This window comes from Biomphalaria glabrata, chromosome 6 (genome assembly GCF_947242115.1).
Source record: "Biomphalaria glabrata chromosome 6, xgBioGlab47.1, whole genome shotgun sequence".
NCBI classification, from domain to species: Eukaryota; Metazoa; Mollusca; class Gastropoda; family Planorbidae; genus Biomphalaria; species Biomphalaria glabrata.
In genome coordinates this window covers 50548353-50570912 of record NC_074716.1, presented here as the reverse complement: position 1 = coordinate 50570912, position 22560 = coordinate 50548353, and the positions used below count along the sequence as shown (strand labels likewise).

Genomic DNA, 22560 nt, shown 5'->3' with positions numbered 1-22560 from the left:
ACAGGATTGAGTTCTCAGCCCATAGCATATATTATAATACTTTGAACATTAAGCTAATAGAATTTTGTAAATAAAATATATAGTTAATTTTTTCCCATTAGGACTAAAACAGAAAGATTTTAAACTCCTTTATCCCAAGTTCGGTCATCTGTCGTCATAGAGAAGTACATAGAAGTCTAATTCATAAAGCGCTGGTTGTGAGTGAGCATGTGTTTCTTGTGTGAATGTTGTTTATATTTGCATCTATTGTTATTTTTACAGTAGTTACGCTGAGGTGGTCAAATTGTAGTCAAACTGAATTTCCATTTCATTGGACCAATCAAAATTATCTTATCTTAAAAAGCAAACTTTTTTTTTCTCAAAAGATGAAAAACAGTAAAAATATTTTTCTTTTTTCCAAAGTAAACTTTATGTATTTGAATTACCTGCAATGAGTTGAATATAGCAAACAAATAGTAGAAGGCAACGCTGGCTTGGTCTATGGCAAATATTGCAAATATCCAGGAAAGTCCAAGCAGTATAACAACTCCTATAGCTCCTCGGAGACGCTGGACTGTGCTGTGATACAAATAAGTAAACACAATATGATACAACAGAAGGACAATTTGTTCAATATTTATGCTAATAAGTTTACATTTAGGACACCTGGGCTGAAGTTATACTGGACACTGACCTGTTAGTGTCACTTTTGTTGAGCTTGCTGCTGGACATGCTCATTAGCTGTCTGATGACCAGGGCAAAAGCCAAGAAGTTGACCAACAGAATAGCACACACAGGGCCAACAAATGCTGCATAGAAAGCTGGGTTGTGGAGCCAGCACCTGGTGAAAGAACAAATCACTAATCATGTATCTAAAGGTTTCAAATTTTTTAAATTAATCTGCATTGTGGAGACAGTACCTGGATAAAGAACAAATTAATAACTATGTATCTACAATGGCTTTGTCTGCATTAGATGTGACAAAATATGCAGGTCACAACTGGGTTTGTTACTGAAAGAGTGGCAAAGTGCTTGGCTTTTGAACCAAGGGGATCTCAGGTTCGAATCTCAGTGAAGACTATGTTGGTCATTGACAACCTCCTTAACCGTTGGCCACAGGTGACCTTTACATCATCTGCCCTATAGACCGCAAGGTCTGAAAGGGGAACTTTTTATTTTTTCGTCTCTTTATCCTCCATATAAAAATACTTTCTTTTTTTTTCTTTCTTCATTACTTTAGTAATTTGTAAACTGACTACCCTACTTCAAGAGTTTCATATTTATAAAGATAAATGTCTTAATTTACTTTTGTTAACTCTTTCTCTCTTAACTGACGATACCAACGTTGATTCCACTAGAATGTGGTAAATAATTACGGAGAGAAAGAGTTAATGAAGATTAAAAGAAAAAATATTTTTAAATAGTCAACAGATCTTGGGTGGTGCACCAACGGTCCAACAGGCTAAGGGATTGGTGAAGCTTGTGATCAAAGAGATTGATTTAGCACTAAAATTTCATTCACTTTAAGGAACACTGACAGTGGGACCATGAAAATGTTTGATTAAAAAACCCAACCCGACTGATTCAAGGATGCAATTAAAAAAATAAAGCCATTTTGGTATAAAAATCTATCAAGGTATATGGTCTTCTAATCTTCTAAATCATGCAAGTTTTTTCTTTTCAAATATATTCAAGCTTTTTTTTTTGTTTGTTGTTAAATAGTTATTACTATACTGTACCTAACAAAGGGACATTAAACTAGTATGCCAGCAGTCAAATAGTACTAGAGAATATTTATGAAATCACCAAAAATGCACTTACAAGCCACTGTTCAAGAAGCCATAATTGTCTGTTGTATTGATAGCCAGTGTTATGACCACTATGATCAAAGGTATCCCTAGTAAAAGTCAAAGAAATGTGATGTTAAATACATACTATTGATTTAATACAAAAAAATGTAACTGAATGAAAACATGTACATCTATTTCTAGGTAATTTTGTATAAAAAGTTCTAAAACAATCAATGTTCATAATATTCAGCTAAATGTTATAGCTTAATGGTCAAATTTAATTCAAGGCATTTTGGTTACATCTAACACAAAACACCAGTGTTCAAGGCATTTTGGTTACATCTAACACAAAACACCAGTGCTTAAGGCATTTTGGTTACATCTAACACAAAACACCAGTGCTTAAGGCATTTTGGTTACATCTAACACAAAACAGAGTTCAAGAATTTCTAGGTTAAATCTAAAATAATTTATCTTCCTAAATAAACGTATCCAATTAAATGTAAAAAAAAAATCATTTACCCCAGCCAACAAGGGCACATTTGAGTATGAAGTTAGTAAAATATGTTTTGAAAACCCTAACCAGGGCCAGGTACATGTAAAACGCTTCCACCGCCATCCACATCAAGGAAGACAGAAGAAAATAATGAAGCAATACTGCCACAGCCTGACAAGAGAAAGGGAGAGAAACATAAGATTCAGAGTTATTAAGTTTAATGGTAAGTATTTACATTGGCAACTATGATGTCTTAAAGTGATTAAATTTCTAATTGTTTTATAAGTATTTGCATGTATTTGATCAAAGGACTTTATCAATCATGATTAGTTTTTTTGTGTGTTATATTTGATACCTCTACAATATGTTATTTATATACAAATAAATCAAGACTTATTTAAATGAACAAATTTGTTCTACTTGTGCAAATCATTTGAAGCACCATATTGCACATTGCAATAATAATAGTAAGGTCTGTCTTCGAGTCTGAAGATCAGTGAGGAATGCAGTATTTCCTGTGGCTGCGCAGCCCCAACAGTGAGCTACATATTTTGCCACACCCAGGACAAGCATAACCATTGTCCGCAGGTGGTCGATTTAGATTTTCTTTTTGCCATCTGCGTCTATCCTCAGCAGCGGATTTTCTTTTGGTCTCAAATATGTATCCGCGGCCTTTGTGAGTGACCTCCAGCTGTCTCATTCTGAGGCTGCATGTGACCAGGTGCTCTCTTGAATGTAAGCTAAGGCAAGTTGGCACCTAAGCTGGACCACCCTTTATCTCACTAGAAAAGACTGCCTTTAGCATACCTTTGTCCTCCATATGGGACACAAGCCCTGCCCAGCATAACTGTTGGACCATAAGAAGTCCATCTACAGTTCTACACTGTCCATACTGGTGTTCACAAGGACATCGCTGTTTGTAGTGCGGTCTTGATGGAGCACAAGCACCTTTGGTGAAAGCACTCAAGTAGTCTTAGTAGTCATATTGCACATACTCTTTCAATGAAGAGCGTAAGTTATTTAAATTATTATCTCAGTTCTAAGCATGTCATTGGAAAATGTAATACACTAGACAAAAGATCAAACAATTTAAGCAATTACTTTGCAAGAAGCCATGTCGGAAAATGTGTAATCCTGCATGCCCACCAGATACACCAAATTGGAGGCCATTAGAGCCAGGCACAGGTTAATGAGAATCTTGGAAGGGTTGTCTCTCCGCAGTTTCCTGCAAGATAACAACATTAAAAACATTGAGACTGAGCATATTGAGCTAAAATTTGATCTAAGACAAGAATATGCAAAGAATACAAAAATTGTATAAATTTGAAATTATAAATTTATAATTCACAGCTAATGATTCACACTATTTGAAACTTTTTTTGCATTAAACATATATATTTTCATCAAATCATCTTAATCTATTTTTGAAAATACAATATAACTAAACATATAAAGAAAGATCATTAGTAGAGAATGCCCACCACAGAAAGATTGAAAATTAGTGCAGTTTTTACAGGCTGTCATATAAGGTGGAAGGCCAGAGTAACGCTGTATCCTAACTAATGTGTAGACCAGTTATTCTTATAAGCTCTTATATAATCAGTCTTTAAGGGTGAAGATCAGACTCAAAAGGCATGTTGCTTTATAGCACACACAAAAACAAAAATAAATTGTTTGTTGATCTTTTAAAACCTAAAGAGGATGTTCTAAGATATCAATTCATTTGTTGCTTAATGTTAATATGTTAGAGTGTAGACTTCAATCTCCAGTGGCTGCCTTGTTCAGAATAATGAACAATTTTCTTCATTTCTTGAGGTATTTGATGTATAAGTGGAGTCTGATAAAACTTTAAAAAAAAATAAAATGTAGTCCTTTTATTTTCATAATTAACTTTTTTGGGCAAAATGTATGAATGTATATATGCATTACTGAATGGGAATCTTGGAAAAATGAATGGAAGCTTTCAAATAGTATTTATGATTTCCATACTTTGGTGCTCTCCCCTGATTTCAATAAAATACCTAATTGTTTAGGTATTTTATGTTGAAATTTGTAATCTTATTCGCTTTCATATTTTGTTTTAGTTCTAAATCACTGCCTTTTTATTAAAATATAGATACTGGTATACATCTAGAAAGCAATCTATAGTCAGTCATCCTAGAGTTAGTAATAACCCATAATAGAATGACCCATTTTGATACAGCTTACTATGAAATGACTACATCAGCAGCCCATTGGTTACATGCGATACGACAGTATGTCAATCATGCCAGTATGTTAATGCATAAACTAAAGGAATGAATGTAGAATTAAAGTTAGAGTGTTTATTAGTTTGAAAACCACCATGCATTACAATGTTAGATAAGTGTGTTATATTTTTTTTGACTACATAAATCTTATAGTAGGCCTTTGATAAATACAAACTAGTGCCAAATATTTAGACAAAGGTATCTAGGACATCTTCTTATCAATACAGATGTTCCTTCAAATATCATTGCTACAGGAAAATATCCAAAAAGGTAAGATAAAGAAAGATAGATACAATACTCAATGACCTATAACTCATAAATTCTAATGCTAAAAAATGTTTTATAACTTGCAGAATTCTTCTTCTTCTTCATCTAACTCTCAAATTTGTTACAAGTTTTTTTTTTCCTTGGAATCAATTGGATCGCTGCTTGGTTGTGTGGTATGCGATCTGGGCAGTTATGACAATGGTCCTTAGTTCCTCAAAGAGGTCTGAGCTCAGACATTTAAATTTTACATTTTCTGGTGAAATGTCCAGAATGTATCTTCTTCTTCTTCTTGAAACTGTCAGGCAGAGTTGAGCCTTCGGCTCTTGGAACTTTAAGCCAGCAAAAGTGAACAAGAGCTCCCTATCACCGGCCTGAATGAGCGTACATTGTTCTGTCTGGTGGGGTGTCAGACTCACGGCCAGAAACCATGTGCACCGGGGCCCCTGCCATTTTCCTTTTCTATACCAGAATGTATAAAACACAAAACATTGATAACATTCTACCAGATTTTTTTACAGCCCCCCATAGTCTCACCACTCGTCTCTTGTCTCCTATGTTATATATTTAGGTTATATACATTGACCACTGAACTTAGATTTTATGTCAGTAAGAAATGAGAAAAAGCAAATAAATTTCAAAATGAGAGAAAAATGAATACAAAAATCCTGTCATCTTGATTAGTACAGTGATATTATTGTTGGTACACAAGCTGCGTTATGTGACAGAGACGTACATATTTTAGCAGCTGTGTGTTACATAAATCTCAAAGCCATGCCAGCTGTGACAAGTCAAAAACTCGCTGTCAGAGTCACTCAAAATTATCACAGCATTAATTATTATTTTTCATTATTTATTTATTTTATTTCAATTATTTCCCCGTCCTAACCCCAATTTCTTCACCCGCGCCACCTTTTCCGCTCCAGGCTGGACTTAGTTGACCACCTTGGAGATAGCTAAGGCGCGTCCTTTCATTTATCTGCCCTTGATCGGGGAAAGGTAGACACGCAATCTCTTTTGTCTTGCCCGCCGGATGTCTGAAGGACGGTCGCGGTTGACCCCCACCTTGGTTTGAATGCAAGCTAATCCTTCTCCCCCCCCCCCTTCTCTCACGTCTCTCTTTGATCTAAGGGATTACCCTGGTCAACATACCGCGTGATACACCAAGGTGCGTCGCTTGTCGGACTTCACCCACGTGTAAGCTAATTCTTAGCCTAGTACATTTCCGGTGTCCGCCCACACTTTTCAGGCATATATATATAGTAAACCAACTCAAGTCAGACCCTCTCTTTCTCATTCGAGCTGAGCTATCGAGTCTGGACTATATCACTTACTCTTTCTCCTAGAGGAATACCTGGTGGTAAGCCGAACTTAATCACAAGTTCCATCTTATTTACTCTGTGTATATTTCCATGGATTTTATCATGTGTATTTTGCTTAGTTCATTTATATTTAATTAGTGCATTGTGTATTTCTCACTGGCGTAAGTAGAAAACATAAACTTGTGCTATGTATTTATTTATGTATTGCATTAATCTATTAATGCTACGTTGCTCAATTGATCGTTGATGCAACCATGTATATATTTGTACATCTTATTTTATTTCTTTTATCTCGGTTGACAGCCTTGATAATCTTACTAGCGCACTGGTACTGCGTCTAGAAAAGAGATATGAATTATCTTCCCTGTAATGGATTATCTCCCCTTTACTCATTTTACTTTTATAAGGGTTACCCCGCTTGAACGGACACACTCTACATTCAAGCACGCTCCATTGTTCTCGACCCACGGTCATATGTAAACAAATCGTTTGGGTCGCTGACCACCGCCCTCCCCCCCCCCCCCCCTTTTCCTTCTTTACCCACCTGTGTTGTTTATTTGAGATTATTATTTCCCCTTCTATGTACATTTTTACATTATTACGTTCTCTTTTATGTACGTTTTTATATTGCTACTATCTGCCGTCTAGTTTCCAAATCCCATTTGTCATCATCTCCCTTTTATGCTCTAAAGCAATTTTACCAATCTGACGAATGCACCTCAGTCGAGGGCATCGATAAGATGTATGAGAGACATGTCCTAACTTGTCTTTATTTATCCGCAGCCTCCCTCAGGTGTCTGCCTATTTATCGGATTACTTACCTGCCTATTTGCCGCTTAGGGTCTACTCGACACTACTCAACTATTTACCTGCCTATTTGTTTGATATCAAGAATCACCTACTATCTATGTGCTTAGTGCTATTCAGCACTGCACTTGCCTACTGAGATCTACTCAACTCTACCACTTGGCGCTATCGGCATTGCCCGCCTATTCGACAGCCCACCTGTCAAGCTATTAGGTGCGACGTCCCTATAGACCAGATCTGTGTGAGACGTCATAGCTACGCCAACCCTCTGCAACTCACTGGACATATCCTGTCAACTACGCTGCCCACGGCAGATCAGCTCTGCCCGCAGTATCCTTGTGCCCACGGTAGCCGGCCACCCGCCCTACTGTGCCCACTACAGATATTAGATTTTGGGGATTGAGACTCCACAAGAACTATATCACCGGCGTCCCTCTATCCGCTAGAGCGCCACCTCCAGCTGCAGAACCTCAAGCCAGGACACAGCCAGCTGCGACATCAACAGGAATACCAGCTAAGTCAGAGGACAAAGTGACATACTCTTATTAGGTGCTACAGTGATGATCAAAATACCTTACTAATTAGAGATAGATGCAAACCCTCCCCTTTTTATTCTTATATGTATATTTATGTAAATAAATATCCTTTATTTTAACTTTTGTATCTATCTTTCATTGCCTTGTCTCGTTGCGTGTCTGCTCCCGATTCATATGCTGATAAGTGGGGGTGTGATAGCTTTAAAAATAATCATCCCCTAGACATAAAACGTGCCAAACACACGTCACATTTCCCCACCTGTCACATTTTGGCGAGCCCGTCCGTGGATTTAACCCATCTTTACAGCAGGCACGAACAGGCAGCAATAACTAAATTCCATATCAATTTTTTTCTAAGAATATTTATAAGTATCATCACTTCGCATTTTCAAGAGTGTCACTTCTGTCATATTTTATATTTTATATTTATTGCATTTTATTTGTAATATTTCATTGCAGGATTTTGTGATTAACGTAGGCAGACACCACATTCCCCTTTTACTCTTTCTTACATTCAGCGGCTCCTTTCTACATTTTACCTCTCACTATCTTCCACCTCATCCTCTTCCTAATCCGGCCTCTTTAACCATGGACTTAGCTGAATTAGCTTCCGATTTCGAGGCTGAAGGAATATTATGTGGGTTTGAAGGTCTCGAGTTAGAAGACTACGTACGAAGACAGATTGAAAGGGCACAAAGAATGGAAGCCCATGAACTAAAAATGAATGCGATTAGGCAGGAAATACTAGAAATCAGACAGAGCTATAGACCGCAGAATTTGGAGCTGAACAGCACACCCGCAAGACAAGACCAGGAAGCAGAGGAGAGTGGAATCATGACTCATGTCGAAACAGAGCACACCGCCCCATCAGACACAGACGTTGCTAATAAAGGTGAAACTACCACACCTGATGCCCCTTCTCTCGACCAGTCCACCTTGTCTACCCAGCCCAACCCTTCAGCTCAGTCTAATAGTTCTGCAAACTGCGACGCTCCATTCCAGCCCCTGCCCTCAAGCAAATCCCAACCTAGAAAGGCACCAACCCAACAGCCAGTCTTGCACAAAAACTGCAACTACCCAGCACGTAAGCCTTGTCATAACCAGAACAACCAAGCCCACCGTGACTGCAACAACAGCACGCGTGGCAACAAAACTGACCGTGCCTACCGTGACTGCAACGACAGCATGCGTAGCCACAAACCCAACCACCAAAAGCAGCAGGCCTCACAGCGCATTTCAGTAATGACCACGGTCCCCAAACCCTCTGTGTCTAATCAGCAGACACGTACTGATAGAACAGCGGGCGACCCATACGTCATATCAACACTGACTGTGGCCCCTGAACACACTGCCCTTGGCTCTACGAAAACGGAAGTCCTACCGGCACTTCCTCACCCTGTCTCATCTTCCCCCGGGATAGAGACCATTCTGGTTAACGGGCGGTACGTCCGGTCCTTATTTGACACAGGCTGTGCGGTAAGTTCAGTTATCTGCAAAGCACTGGTTGATCAGGCTGATCTTACAGATAGAACTGTGACGATTCAGTCCCTTGACCGTGAGATTCCTCCAAAGATTCTTCCTATTGCTAGGGTCCACGTAGAATGCAAGTACGTACATGGCACCATTGACGCAGCCGTCATGGACACGCCTGTGTATGACTTCATTCTAGGCTCAAAATATGTCCCTCTTGGAGTAGTCAACAAGCCATACTTCTCTCTGCCCGTCGGTAGATCGACGGAGCAGAAACGTGGCAGCAACCAGCTGGTTGGAAGCCCTGGTCGCCACACTGACACGCATAGTCCCGACTCATCAGCGAAGCTCAAACCACTCCGCCCTGGCATTGACACTGCTAGGAAGTCACGAGTTAAGTCGTTTACCCGCGCTCGTGAGGGTCTACTTCACCCAGGCTACTCAGCCAAAATCATGCAACGTTCCTCTGACCTTGACAGGGTCAGAATGCCCCGAGGTAAGATTAACCCTTGCTCTCGCGGACTCACTCCTCTCCATGGCTCATCAGCCACTACTCCGAATCAACCTCTCCCTGGCATTGATAGTGTCAGGAAGTCACGAGATAAGCCGAACCCTCGCGCTCGTGAAAACACTTCTCTCCATGGCTCCTCAGCCACCATTCAATATCGACCTTCCCCTGGCATTGACCATGTCAGGAAGCCACGATGTAAGCCACATTATTGCACTCGTGGGGACGTTCTCCGGCAGAACTCCACATTCTTTATCAGGCCACTCTTCCCTGACATTGATCATGTCAGACGATACCGAGGTAAGCTGACTACTTACTCTCGTGAAGAAGCGCCTCACAGCGGCTTCGGAGGTAAGCCCCAACGTGCACACGTGCCTTGGGCACCCCGCCTAAGCCCCAATCACACTCCCCAATCCGCCCCAGGAAGGAATTATTACACACCCAATCGCCCAATCTACTCTCCCGAGCAACCCCAAATGTTTCACCCAGGTGACTACATACTCAGGGACGGAAAGTAGACCACGGACAGACTTGGACAGACTCTCCTCCTGGCATGGATACCCCTTTATTTTCCAGATTTTTTTTTTAATGCTGTGATAACAACTGATCTTAAAGTTAGAGTGACATCAGTCTGCTCGCACTTTATGGATCTTTCTGCGATAGATCCATCTTGGCGGCGGCGTATGTGACAAGTCAAAAACTCGCTGTCAGAGTCACTCAAAATTATCACAGCATTAATTATTATTTTTCATTATTTATTTATTTTATTTCAATTATTTCCCCGTCCTAACCCCAATTTCTTCACCCGCGCCACCTTTTCCGCTCCAGGCTGGACTTAGTTGACCACCTTGGAGATAGCTAAGGCGCGTCCTTTCATTTATCTGCCCTTGATCGGGGAAAGGTAGACACGCAATCTCTTTTGTCTTGCCCGCCGGATGTCTGAAGGACGGTCGCGGTTGACCCCCACCTTGGTTTGAATGCAAGCTAATCCTTCTCCCCCCCCCCCTTCTCTCACGTCTCTCTTTGATCTAAGGGATTACCCTGGTCAACATACCGCGTGATACACCAAGGTGCGTCGCTTGTCGGACTTCACCCACGTGTAAGCTAATTCTTAGCCTAGTACATTTCCGGTGTCCGCCCACACTTTTCAGGCATATATATATAGTAAACCAACTCAAGTCAGACCCTCTCTTTCTCATTCGAGCTGAGCTATCGAGTCTGGACTATATCACTTACTCTTTCTCCTAGAGGAATACCTGGTGGTAAGCCGAACTTAATCACAAGTTCCATCTTATTTACTCTGTGTATATTTCCATGGATTTTATCATGTGTATTTTGCTTAGTTCATTTATATTTAATTAGTGCATTGTGTATTTCTCACTGGCGTAAGTAGAAAACATAAACTTGTGCTATGTATTTATTTATGTATTGCATTAATCTATTAATGCTACGTTGCTCAATTGATCGTTGATGCAACCATGTATATATTTGTACATCTTATTTTATTTCTTTTATCTCGGTTGACAGCCTTGATAATCTTACTAGCGCACTGGTACTGCGTCTAGAAAAGAGATATGAATTATCTTCCCTGTAATGGATTATCTCCCCTTTACTCATTTTACTTTTATAAGGGTTACCCCGCTTGAACGGACACACTCTACATTCAAGCACGCTCCATTGTTCTCGACCCACGGTCATATGTAAACAAATCGTTTGGGTCGCTGACCACCGCCCTCCCCCCCCCCCCCCCTTTTCCTTCTTTACCCACCTGTGTTGTTTATTTGAGATTATTATTTCCCCTTCTATGTACATTTTTACATTATTACGTTCTCTTTTATGTACGTTTTTATATTGCTACTATCTGCCGTCTAGTTTCCAAATCCCATTTGTCATCATCTCCCTTTTATGCTCTAAAGCAATTTTACCAATCTGACGAATGCACCTCAGTCGAGGGCATCGATAAGATGTATGAGAGACATGTCCTAACTTGTCTTTATTTATCCGCAGCCTCCCTCAGGTGTCTGCCTATTTATCGGATTACTTACCTGCCTATTTGCCGCTTAGGGTCTACTCGACACTACTCAACTATTTACCTGCCTATTTGTTTGATATCAAGAATCACCTACTATCTATGTGCTTAGTGCTATTCAGCACTGCACTTGCCTACTGAGATCTACTCAACTCTACCACTTGGCGCTATCGGCATTGCCCGCCTATTCGACAGCCCACCTGTCAAGCTATTAGGTGCGACGTCCCTATAGACCAGATCTGTGTGAGACGTCATAGCTACGCCAACCCTCTGCAACTCACTGGACATATCCTGTCAACTACGCTGCCCACGGCAGATCAGCTCTGCCCGCAGTATCCTTGTGCCCACGGTAGCCGGCCACCCGCCCTACTGTGCCCACTACAGATATTAGATTTTGGGGATTGAGACTCCACAAGAACTATATCACCGGCGTCCCTCTATCCGCTAGAGCGCCACCTCCAGCTGCAGAACCTCAAGCCAGGACACAGCCAGCTGCGACATCAACAGGAATACCAGCTAAGTCAGAGGACAAAGTGACATACTCTTATTAGGTGCTACAGTGATGATCAAAATACCTTACTAATTAGAGATAGATGCAAACCCTCCCCTTTTTATTCTTATATGTATATTTATGTAAATAAATATCCTTTATTTTAACTTTTGTATCTATCTTTCATTGCCTTGTCTCGTTGCGTGTCTGCTCCCGATTCATATGCTGATAAGTGGGGGTGTGATAGCTTTAAAAATAATCATCCCCTAGACATAAAACGTGCCAAACACACGTCACATTTCCCCACCTGTCACACCAGCAGGGCTGACCATAAGTAACAACCCAGGTCATTAAGTACAAAGTTAACGCTAAATGATACACTTACAGTTGACATAGAGGGGAACAGGTGGTATTACTATTTACAGCTTTCTGAATAGTTTCTGAGTTAATTGTGTACGAATTAAAGATAGCCCCCCCCCTTTGCCCTCCTTAAGTTGTTGGGTTGAGAAGAATGGAAAGAGATGCGGTCCCTAACACAATTTTGGTCAATGACCTAAAGATTCAATCACCCACTGGCCAAACCCTGCATGCCATACGCCATGTACTGTACCTCTTGCTGTGTGTTTGGTCAGACAGATTGTATTGTGTGATCGGCCTGCATTCAGTTGTAGAAGTGAAAATAACATTAACACACAATTTGGTTTTGACTGTAATACTTCAACAGTTATGTAAATAATAACTCTTCATATTAAAAAGATAACTCAGCAATGTCTGCTTCCATGCTTAAACTTTTCAATTACAATAAAGTACTGTAATTTAAAAACTATATTAAGATTACAATAGCATAGAAGAAACAAATCACTAAATTTGTTTGCAATAATAATAATGAAAAAAGCATCTACTGCAACAAAAAGGAAGATACACAAAGAACTTTTATTCATTTCACTAACTTTTCATGTTTCCTAGATCTACATATTCAATGTAATTTAAACTGTCCCCTCCACTAGATTACAAGATTGTACCATTTGGATACAAGTTTTGACTTACCCAATGTTTCATAGTTTTGAGGGGAGAAAAGTTTCCTTACTAACATTTTTAAAATGTTTTCTTTTTTATGCTAAGAATTTTTAACAACTCTTTAAATGATTTCAACAAAAAACAACAACACAATATTATATAAAAAAAATTACCTTGTTACTATTGAAGCTAAAAATTGGAACTAATTGACTAATAATACTAGGCCCTAATAGGGTTGTTCAACCAAATGTTATTTCTATGGATGCTAAAAGGTTTACATAATATTAGGCTAGTTCTGTTTAAATTAGTTGGACTACATTGGGTGGATACATCTACAAATATCGCTGGAATCTGCATTCTAAGGATTTGTGTATTGATATACTGCCCAGAACCGGTTTGATTAAATTAGTGTTAAACTAAATGATATAAAGTAACAATTTCATTTACCTTTGAAATAATGCATTGTCGCAAAGGTGAAAGAATTGTAAACAAGAGTGACCTAGTTCATCACTCAGGTTGTTCTATAATAAACTATCATATTCATCTCCCCCAATAGAAACCATCCAGACAGAAGAGAATATTTTAAAGATACTCTGAACAAGATGGTGGGCTAAACTTTTGTTAACCAAGCTGTACATTTGACTATGTCTGGTTTAAAATGAATTGTTTATACTAGCTTTTCTGCTTTGACATTAGCGGAGGTAGTTGGAAACTACAGAATTGATACTTCAATACAAGGCATCACTTTGTCTGATCAAGAGAGACTTGCTGACAATGCAGGTAAGAAAATGATGTCATAGTCTTGTGATACTGCTTGTGATATTAGCTCAATAAATTGCAGGAAGCTTTCCCACCCATATTAAATGTTGGAAAAAAAAAATAGTCTTATGATGCCAAAATAAGGGTAATGACTCTTCATTGATAACATAACTCTAGGGAACTTGAAAAAAATATTTCACTAAGTAACTAACTCATCATTACACTAATGATATGCTTTGAAATCAGTCCTAACAGGCAGCACAGAAATAATAATTAAAGCATAAAAGAAATAGAAATGAGCTCTAATGAAACATTAATATGAGAACAGAAATCTAAGCACTCAAATGAATTTGGAGCTAAAGTGAAAACAATTACTGGCGACAAGTCTCACCTGAAGAAAGTGTAGGTCATGAGTGTCAACAAGAGGGCAGCCAAGGAAATGCCACAGCCGACATAGGAAATTATGGATAAGATTTTCTTGTCCAACTCACTGATCTGTAATCCTGACTGGTACACATCCTAAGAAGACACAAAATAAGAATTGATTGTCATTATGTTATCTTATGAAATACAGACGTTACTTCCAAAAAAAGATGATTACATCCTAGGCGTGTCAATCCATGCATGTTAATCCTGATTAATACTGTACTGAGTACAAAAATTATATTTTTTTTTATTTAACATTTCTCCACCTTGGTTCGCTAGTAAATTGAAGAAAATATCCTGCAGAGACACTGGTGATGGGTAGGCTACACCCTTCGCAAGCTAGACAGAAACCAACACCACAAGACGAGCTCTCCCCTGGAATGCCCAAAGAAAAAGAAAGAGAGGAAGATGACCCAGAAATATATGACTCTGACATATGGATAGAGATGCCAAGCAGATGTGAAAGCCAAGATGCCTGGAAGAAGTGGGTTGGTGGCATATGTCCCAGATGGAACTACAGGCAGAGACAAGTAAATCTTAAGTAGGATTCTCATTTTGTTGGTCAAACCTCTCCCTATCTCCAAACTAAAAAAGAATGCATTGTCCTTAAGCTCTCACATTGTTGACCATCAATATTGTTATGTCATTTAAGTTCCACTGCCCTTAAGCCATCAATATTGTTATGTCATTTAAGTTCCACTGTCCTTAAGCCATCAATATTGTTATGTCATTTAAGTTCCACTGTCCTTAAGCCATCATACTGTTAGCCATCAATATTGTTATGTCATTTAAGTTCCACTGTCCTTAAGCCATCATACTGTTAGCCATCAATAGGGTTATGTCATTTAAGTTCCAATGTCCTTAAGCCATCATACTGTTAGCCATCAATATTGTTATGTCATTTAAGTTCCACTGCCCTTAAGCCATCAATATTGTTATGTCATTTAAGTTCCACTGCCCTTAAGCCATCAATATTGTTATGTCATTTAAGTTCCACTGTCCTTAAGCCATCATACTGTTAGCCATCAATATTGTTATGTCATTTAAGTTCCACTGTCCTTAAGCCATCATACTGTTAGCCATCAATATTGTTATGTCATTTAAGTTCCACGCACATCGAACAAATAGTCCCCTAGTGGTACCTACTATAAAAAAAAGAAATGTACTATTAAAGTGTAGGCTAACAGTCTTCAAACTTTCAGTGGTAGAGAGAAGGTTTAGTACAGTTCAAGCAGTCTCCTGACATGCTTCTGTTTTCCATCTGTTTTGTATTCTCTGATAGAACAGCACTTTCTTAAAACATACAAATTGTTATAACAATGGACAAAAGTCTAATTTCATTTCAAAAAGAAGAAAAGAAGACATTCAACTTTGAAATTATTGTTGACTTGCTTCTTTTTCTCTTAAGTAGAAACAAAACTTTCTAGCATTTTTTAATTATTATTATTAAAAAAAACCTATTTTAAATAGCAAGGTATGGAGACAAGGGGCATGGTGGCCAAGTGGTTAAATGCTTGGCTTCTGAACCTGGGGTCCTGGGTTCAAATCTCAGTGAAGACTGGGATTTAGAGTTTAGGGTTAGGGTTAACCGTGGGCCACAGAAACAGACCCTAACATCATCTGCCCCATAGATTGCAATGTCTGAAAGGGAAACTTTACTTTTTTACTTACTTATGGAGACAATAAAAAATTTAAGCCAATGAGAACTAAAGCTGAATCAGGCCACATCACAGGTATGGCACACTGAACTATGACATGGCAATGAGACATTGGTCTCCCCTGATTACAGATGAGTGTTCAGGCCTACTAAGACACCTGGTCTCGATCAGGCCCAATAAAATTACTTATTTTTAATCTCTTTAGTCAAGGATGATTTTTTGTAAAGAGAAATTCCTCAAAATAGTAGTAGTAAAGTAAAGTTCCCCTTTCAGACCTTGTGGTCTATAGGGCAGATGGTGTAAAGGTCATCTGTTTCTGTGGCCTACGGTTAACAAAGGTGTCATGTGGCCAGAACAACGAACAACCGCCTTTACTTTTCCCTAACTAATGTCAGGTACCCATTAGAGCTGGATGGACTCAGAGGCGCCCGAAGATCCCGAAATTAAAAATCCAAGTCTTCACCAGGATTCGAACCCCGGTCCCCAGTTCGGAAGCCAAGCGCTTTACCGCTCAGCCACCGTGCCTCCCCTCAAATTAGTATTCTAAAGTTATTGGCTGTTTACTTAATATGTTTCTTTTGATCCTCATTCTATTTCTGTTATAAATGTTTGTTATAAATGTTTGTCATAAATGTTTGTCATAAATGTTTGTCATAAATGTCTGTCATAAATGTTTGTTATTTTGTTTAAAAGGCCAAAGAAAGTCACTTCACCATAAGCAAAGCGAAATTGGTCATATGGTTGCAGCCGCAGACTGTCAGTGTGTCAGTGGTCTCCACAACACCACACCCCTCAGATGACCATCTGGGAAGCTTGTCCGACTCCTCCCAGAACACACAGGAAGGATTCGTTGAATTCTGGGGAGAAAAAAAGTTCCGCATAAGATAAACAAAAGAAAGGATAACTCAAACAAGAAAAGTGTATGTCAAACACAATGAACTGTAAACTAAACTCTAAAAGTCTAAGTGAGTAGTTCAAGAGATCCTGGCTCCTTGGAATGAAAAATTAGAGATATTGTGTTGGTCACTGACAGATACAAATATTGTTAATGTGCTGCTAGTTATCAAAGGGAAATGAACAGCAGCACCAGGGACCAAGTTTTTAAATGAGAGAAAGTAGTGTATTAAATGCGACGAAAATAAGGGACTGCGCCGGGTGGTAATTTGCATATGGGCGAAATGACTCTGGATCAGAAGAATGTTTTTTTTTGGACATTCCGATGGTCTAGAGCAGGGGTTCTCAACCTCTGGGTCGCGACCCCTTTAGGGGTCGATTGCCGATTTGCCAGGGGTCGCCAAAGACCATCGAAAATATGGATTGTTTTTTCTATTCTTCTATTGCTGTGTGTGTGTGGAGGGGGGGTCGCAGCATAGTGAGGGAATGTAAAAGGGGGTTGCCAATATTAAAAGGTTGAGAACCGCTGGTCTAGAGGTTAAGTTCGCTTAGTGCATTATCACTAGGCGGTGTTGTCGATTCCAGGGTCACAGGTTCGAGCCTTGGTAGGCGCAGTCCCTTATTTTCGTCGCATTTAATTCACTACTTTCTCTCATTTAAAAACTTGGTCCCTGGTGCTGCTGTTCATTTATGTTTAATATGTATGTATCATCATTTGTTTCAGCACCTAGCTGCACTTTTATATTTAGTTATCAAAGGGAAAATTCTTTTTAAACTTACTTTGGTAATGATTATAAACACAGTAGTATTGAAAAGGCAGGGATGATTTTTTTGTTTTTTGTGAAACAATATTTGGAAGAAATTTTTTTAGATTTTTTTTTTTTACAAATTTTGATGTAGAAATTCACAGAATAAATTTTTGATATTACTTAAAAATGCATTAAAAATAAATACATTTAAAAGCTACTTGATTTTAATTCAAAATTCTGCCACAGCCTAACATAATGTCAAATTTGGTTACATTTATTTTTACTAATAGAAAAGTGAAGTCAAATATCCCTTTGAGATCTTCTTATCCATGGGGCAGATGGTTTCAAGGTTATTTGTTTCTATGACTGACAGTCTACTAGGGTGTCATAAGGCCAGCACAATGACAAGTCCCTTTTACTTTCCCTCACTAATAATAGGTAGGCTACTCATTACAGCTGGGGGGACTCAGGACTCCCACAGCTTTCATAGGGAAGTGTACCTGACACCCCTGGATTCAGAACTCCAGTGCATTACCAAGCTCTTATTTATACTAAAGGGTGGTGCGGTGGCTGCGTGGTAAGTGCTTGGCTTCCAAACCTGTGTTTGAACCCCGGTGAAGACTGGGATTTCAAATTTCTGCATTTTTAGGGCACCCCTGAGTCCACCCAACTCTATTGGGTACCTGACTTTAGTTGGGGAAAGTAAAGGCGGTTGGTCGTTGTGCTGGCCACATGACACCCTGCTCAATAACCATTGGCCAAAGAAACAGATGACCTTAATATATCTGCCCCATAGATCGCAAGAACTGAAAGGGGAACTTTACTTTTTTACTTTCTATTTATACTAATTAATTGTTTTGAAATCTGTTTCCATCAATTTATAAGTATTTGAGATGGAAATTTGTTAAAAAAATTTTTGCCAGCTATAATGTCAGTCTAACAACTGTCATCCATCCATCCATCCATCCCAGTGGCGCTGGAGGACTCTGGCCTGCCTCAACACATTCCTCCATTCAGATCTCTCCTGAGCCTTTTGCCTCCACACCTGAACTCACATCATCAATGCATCGCATCCGGGGTCTGCCTTTTTGGTAGCAATACAAAAATCATGTTTCTTTTCCAGGCATGAGCCGTTTTCCATTGAGATCTGTCCAACTTAACAACTGTCATCATTACAAATGTACAATATGTGGGAACATTTGTCTAAATATTTATTGTTGTTGTTTCGTTACAGTGAGAGTATATGCTCGAAGTAAAAAGAGGTTAACTCTCTGCCTCCATTGAGAAACTTTGCGTTCTACTTTCTTCTCAGTCTTGCCAACTATGAAAACAATAAAAAAGTTTGCGAGGCAACTTACCAGCTCACTGTGCATGAAAGTTAGGGTGATGTTCTCAGACAGGTTCTGAACTTTGACCCCTGGGATACTGGCTGAGATGACGTTGCTGTTGATTTTCAACACCACAGACTTATTGCTTGCAGGGCCATCACTGCTGGTAGTGGAGGATGTTTTGGCTTTGTTGATAGTCTAAAGAAAACAATGTCTATAGGTATCTTAGATGGCAAGAGAGTTACACAAGTAGCAACATGAAGGCCAAGTCTGCTTCTAATTGAATGTTTTGATTTGACGATTTGGACTTAGTGCAAAAGTAGTAAATGATATGGAACATTTTTTTAAAATGCAGCACAGGCCATCAAGATGATTTAGAAATTGATCCCGTTTTGTTAAAACTAAATAAATGCAATATAATCTTTTTATAAGACTAACAATTTTATTTTTAATTCATAAATAAATATTTCAGAGAATCTAACTCCTCAGAATTATCATTCATTATCATTTAAATCCCAAGATTCATTTTTGGCTTTAATTTTTTTATAGTACCCATGTACATCTCCCTATATTTAGCTTGCTTTTAAACAAATCACTAAAAGATAAGGACATTGCCAGCTGGACCAGCTGAAGAATAGAGATTTATTTTATTCTGGCATCTACTTAAACTTAATTAATTTGTCTATGTTGATGAAAAACTTTAAAATGTTTTCTAGCACTTAAAGAGACATGATCATATTTTGATCTATAAGTTTAATAACGTGATCAAATAAAATCCATCAATTAGGTTCAATATTAAATGGAAATGGGGGGAGAAACAAAAAACCCAGAAAAAAACTCACCTCAAACAACTTATTTGATTGATGGACTGAGAAAGCTACTCTTTCTAGCAGAGGCTTTTGAATGGATGGCAGAGACTTGATCAAAGCTCTTGTAGGTATGGTTATGGTGGTGCAGTTTGGTTCTGTACTTGTCAGGTCATTTAAATAGCCAACTTGGATCTGAAGTAACCAAAGTAACAACAAAAAAATTATCTAGAAATAAAATGAAATCTTAAAAAAAGTAAAAAATTGATACTGATCCCACACTGGTCTAGAGATGGCATAAGAACTGGTTTAGCAATGACCATGGCTTAAGAACTGATCTAGCAATGACCATGGCTTAAGAACTGATCTAGCAATGACCATGGCTTAAGAACTGATCTAGCAATGACCATGGCTGAAGATCTGATCTAGCAGTGACCATGGCTGATGCCCTGATCCAGCATTGACCATGACTTAAGAACTGATCTAGCAATGACCATGGCTGACAACCTGATCTATCAATGACCATGGCTGACAACCTAATCTAGCAATGTCCATGGCTGAAGACCTCACCTGGCTTGCATTGAGTTCACTTGATGGCTGTGTGGCGGCAACGAGCTGGACATGACGAGATTCATTTTCATCAACAGCTAGAGCAACGAAGGCTAAGTTTGGGGTCACTTCATTCATTACACCTTTGACGAGAGGCCCTCTTTCTGGAATGTGTTCAATGACTAGCAGAAGCCTGTAGACAGTGTCAACAATGTGTTAAGGGGGACATAATAAAACAGATGGAGACATAGTAATGAAAGGGAGATAACTGACAGTAAGGGAGGTAAACATTCCTTGATCAAGTTAACAGAGTGAAGATATGAAGATATAGAAGTTTAAAACATCAAAACTATTTTAAACAGAAATTTGGCTTGTCTAAATTTGAATATTTGTAATATTTTCAATCAAATGATTATAATAAAAACATATATACCAGTTATAACACTGTCTGAATTTCCTCTGTGCCTTTATTACTCAACCCTTTTTGGTAATGAAGGTTGTGATATGTAGGCCTACTCCGAAATCAAACTGATCTTAATACCCAGGAACTAATTTTTCAAAAAAATATCAATCAAACATATGTTCTTATAACACCAATTTTAGACTGAGATTTTGCGGAAAAAAAACAACTTAGGAATCACCTGGAGGAAGTGTTCATTACTAGCTCTGCTTCATGAAGATTCTTTTCATCCACATTAAATAAGTGGTTGACTGAGTGGGCAACATTGGACAGCACACCAGGTCTGGACAAACTGTCTTGGGTGGTCAGGCTTTCCAATATGGTCACAAACTTGTGCATCATCTCAGTTGTAAAGTTTTTGACATTTAAAATTTCAAGGAGCAGGTTGGAGGCTTGCTGTGATGGATCTTCTGGAGATTTTAATTAAAAAACATTTTAAATTTAATAGAATGTTGTTGAAATGTATCATCTATCCCAGTGGCACTACAATCCATTGAGGGCTTTGCAATGTTTCAACACATCTTGGGAAGTGTGGTCGAGAGGCCAAGTGCGTTTGAACTTGGGTTGCCTTGGCTACCTAGAAGGGGCCTCGAGGTTCGAGTTGTGTTTACTAAGCGCCTAAAGGCAGCAAGGAAAACCTACTCCCAGTTACCCCTCCCCCCCACTGGTCCACAAATGAGATTGGACTTCTTCTTTTTCTTCTTCTAGCCGGCTTTATTGCTGCTGAGCTGTGAGCTCTTTTGCAGACTGTGCCAAGGAAAAAAAGTGTGCTGTTTTCTTCAGTTGTTCAGCACTGCCGTACAGGGTGTTGGTTATGTTGAGCTGTAGTGAAAGTAGGGTCTGCCTAAGGTGGATTAGGGAGGCATTCAAAGAGGATATGGTTTACGGTTTCAAAGGGGTGGGCGCAGTGTCTGCAAAGGGGGAGTTGTGTGGAGTTTATTTTGTTCAGATGGTAATTTAATAGTGGTGTGTGTCCAGTTCTTAGTTGTAGATTGGACCAAAAGCGCTCTGAGCATGCTATAGGCATGAAAGTAGCGCTATGTAAAAGCTATAATAATAATAGTAATCTTTACATTCAGATATATCCTGAGCTTTTTGTCTCACTGCCTTATCTCTTAAGTAGCTACAGATCTGCCTCTACATAATTAAGCCATTGTAAGAATGTTTGTTGTTTGTTTGTAAAATGTTTTCCATGTTTTGATAATTTACTTCTTAGTCCAAACCTCCCACAGGACGACGAGGGACGGGAGCAGGCAAGGTTTGAACCACCAGTCTATCCAAACAACAGTACAAAGCACAAAACGCACGACCAGGCAGCTATTCATCGTATTTGTGGTCTGACTTTGTGGGGCATCTGCTTTTTGTTTTTTTGTGGGGCATGGGATTGACAAATGGTTGTATGAAAAAAATAAAAATAAAATAAACCAAACATGCTGTAAATTTGTAATTAGGATGATCAATTTATGATGATCAATTTATGATCAATTTATGATGATCAATTAATGATGATCAATTTATGATGATCAATTTATGATGATCAATTTATAATGATCAATTAATGATGATCAATTTATGATGATCAATTTATGATGATCAATTTATGATGATCAATTTCTTCAGCATAATGACTTCTTAAAAAAACAATTCAGGAACAAGAAATTATGGCCCCTTCTATCTAAAAAACAAAAAAAAATGCACCTGAAAAATATACTGCAACTCTAAAACAAATGATAGGATTACATGTACCCTAATAGCACCATATAACAGCAGCACTACAAAGGTATATTTTTTGTTAATTAAAATTTTTGAAAAAAAACAGGAGAAAATGACAGCAAGCTCTAACCATGATCTTCTAACCTGACAACATACAACTTAGAAGAAATAAAGGAATCAAATTAAACTCTAGGAATCAAATTAAACTCTCACAGGACCAGATCCCCCTTCCTTTTCTAAAAAAAAAATAATCTTGCTGCT

At 38.7% G+C, this 22560-nt stretch overlaps 1 protein-coding gene across 5 annotated transcripts in view; it reads right to left on the bottom strand.

The window, feature by feature from the left end:
- The window catches only part of LOC106072137 (latrophilin Cirl-like), a 110078-nt gene that overhangs the window by 10870 nt on the left and 76648 nt on the right, over positions 1 to 22560 (bottom strand). For 4 of the 5 annotated variants that reach the window (XM_056032127.1, XM_056032126.1, XM_056032129.1 and 1 more), the window contains 12 exons: positions 20768 to 20996; positions 20148 to 20319; positions 19614 to 19772; positions 18802 to 18969; positions 16514 to 16657; positions 14108 to 14235; positions 12551 to 12595; positions 3367 to 3490; positions 2292 to 2436; positions 1801 to 1876; positions 674 to 820; positions 426 to 558 (listed from right to left, as the gene is read on the bottom strand). In XM_056032127.1, the coding sequence (XP_055888102.1) occupies positions 426 to 558; positions 674 to 820; positions 1801 to 1876; positions 2292 to 2436; positions 3367 to 3490; positions 12551 to 12595; positions 14108 to 14235; positions 16514 to 16657; positions 18802 to 18969; positions 19614 to 19772; positions 20148 to 20319; positions 20768 to 20996 (1670 nt within the window). The remainder of the gene's footprint in view (positions 1 to 425; positions 559 to 673; positions 821 to 1800; positions 1877 to 2291; positions 2437 to 3366; positions 3491 to 12550; positions 12596 to 14107; positions 14236 to 16513; positions 16658 to 18801; positions 18970 to 19613; positions 19773 to 20147; positions 20320 to 20767; positions 20997 to 22560) is intronic. The other variant, XM_056032128.1, reaches the window with a different exon arrangement.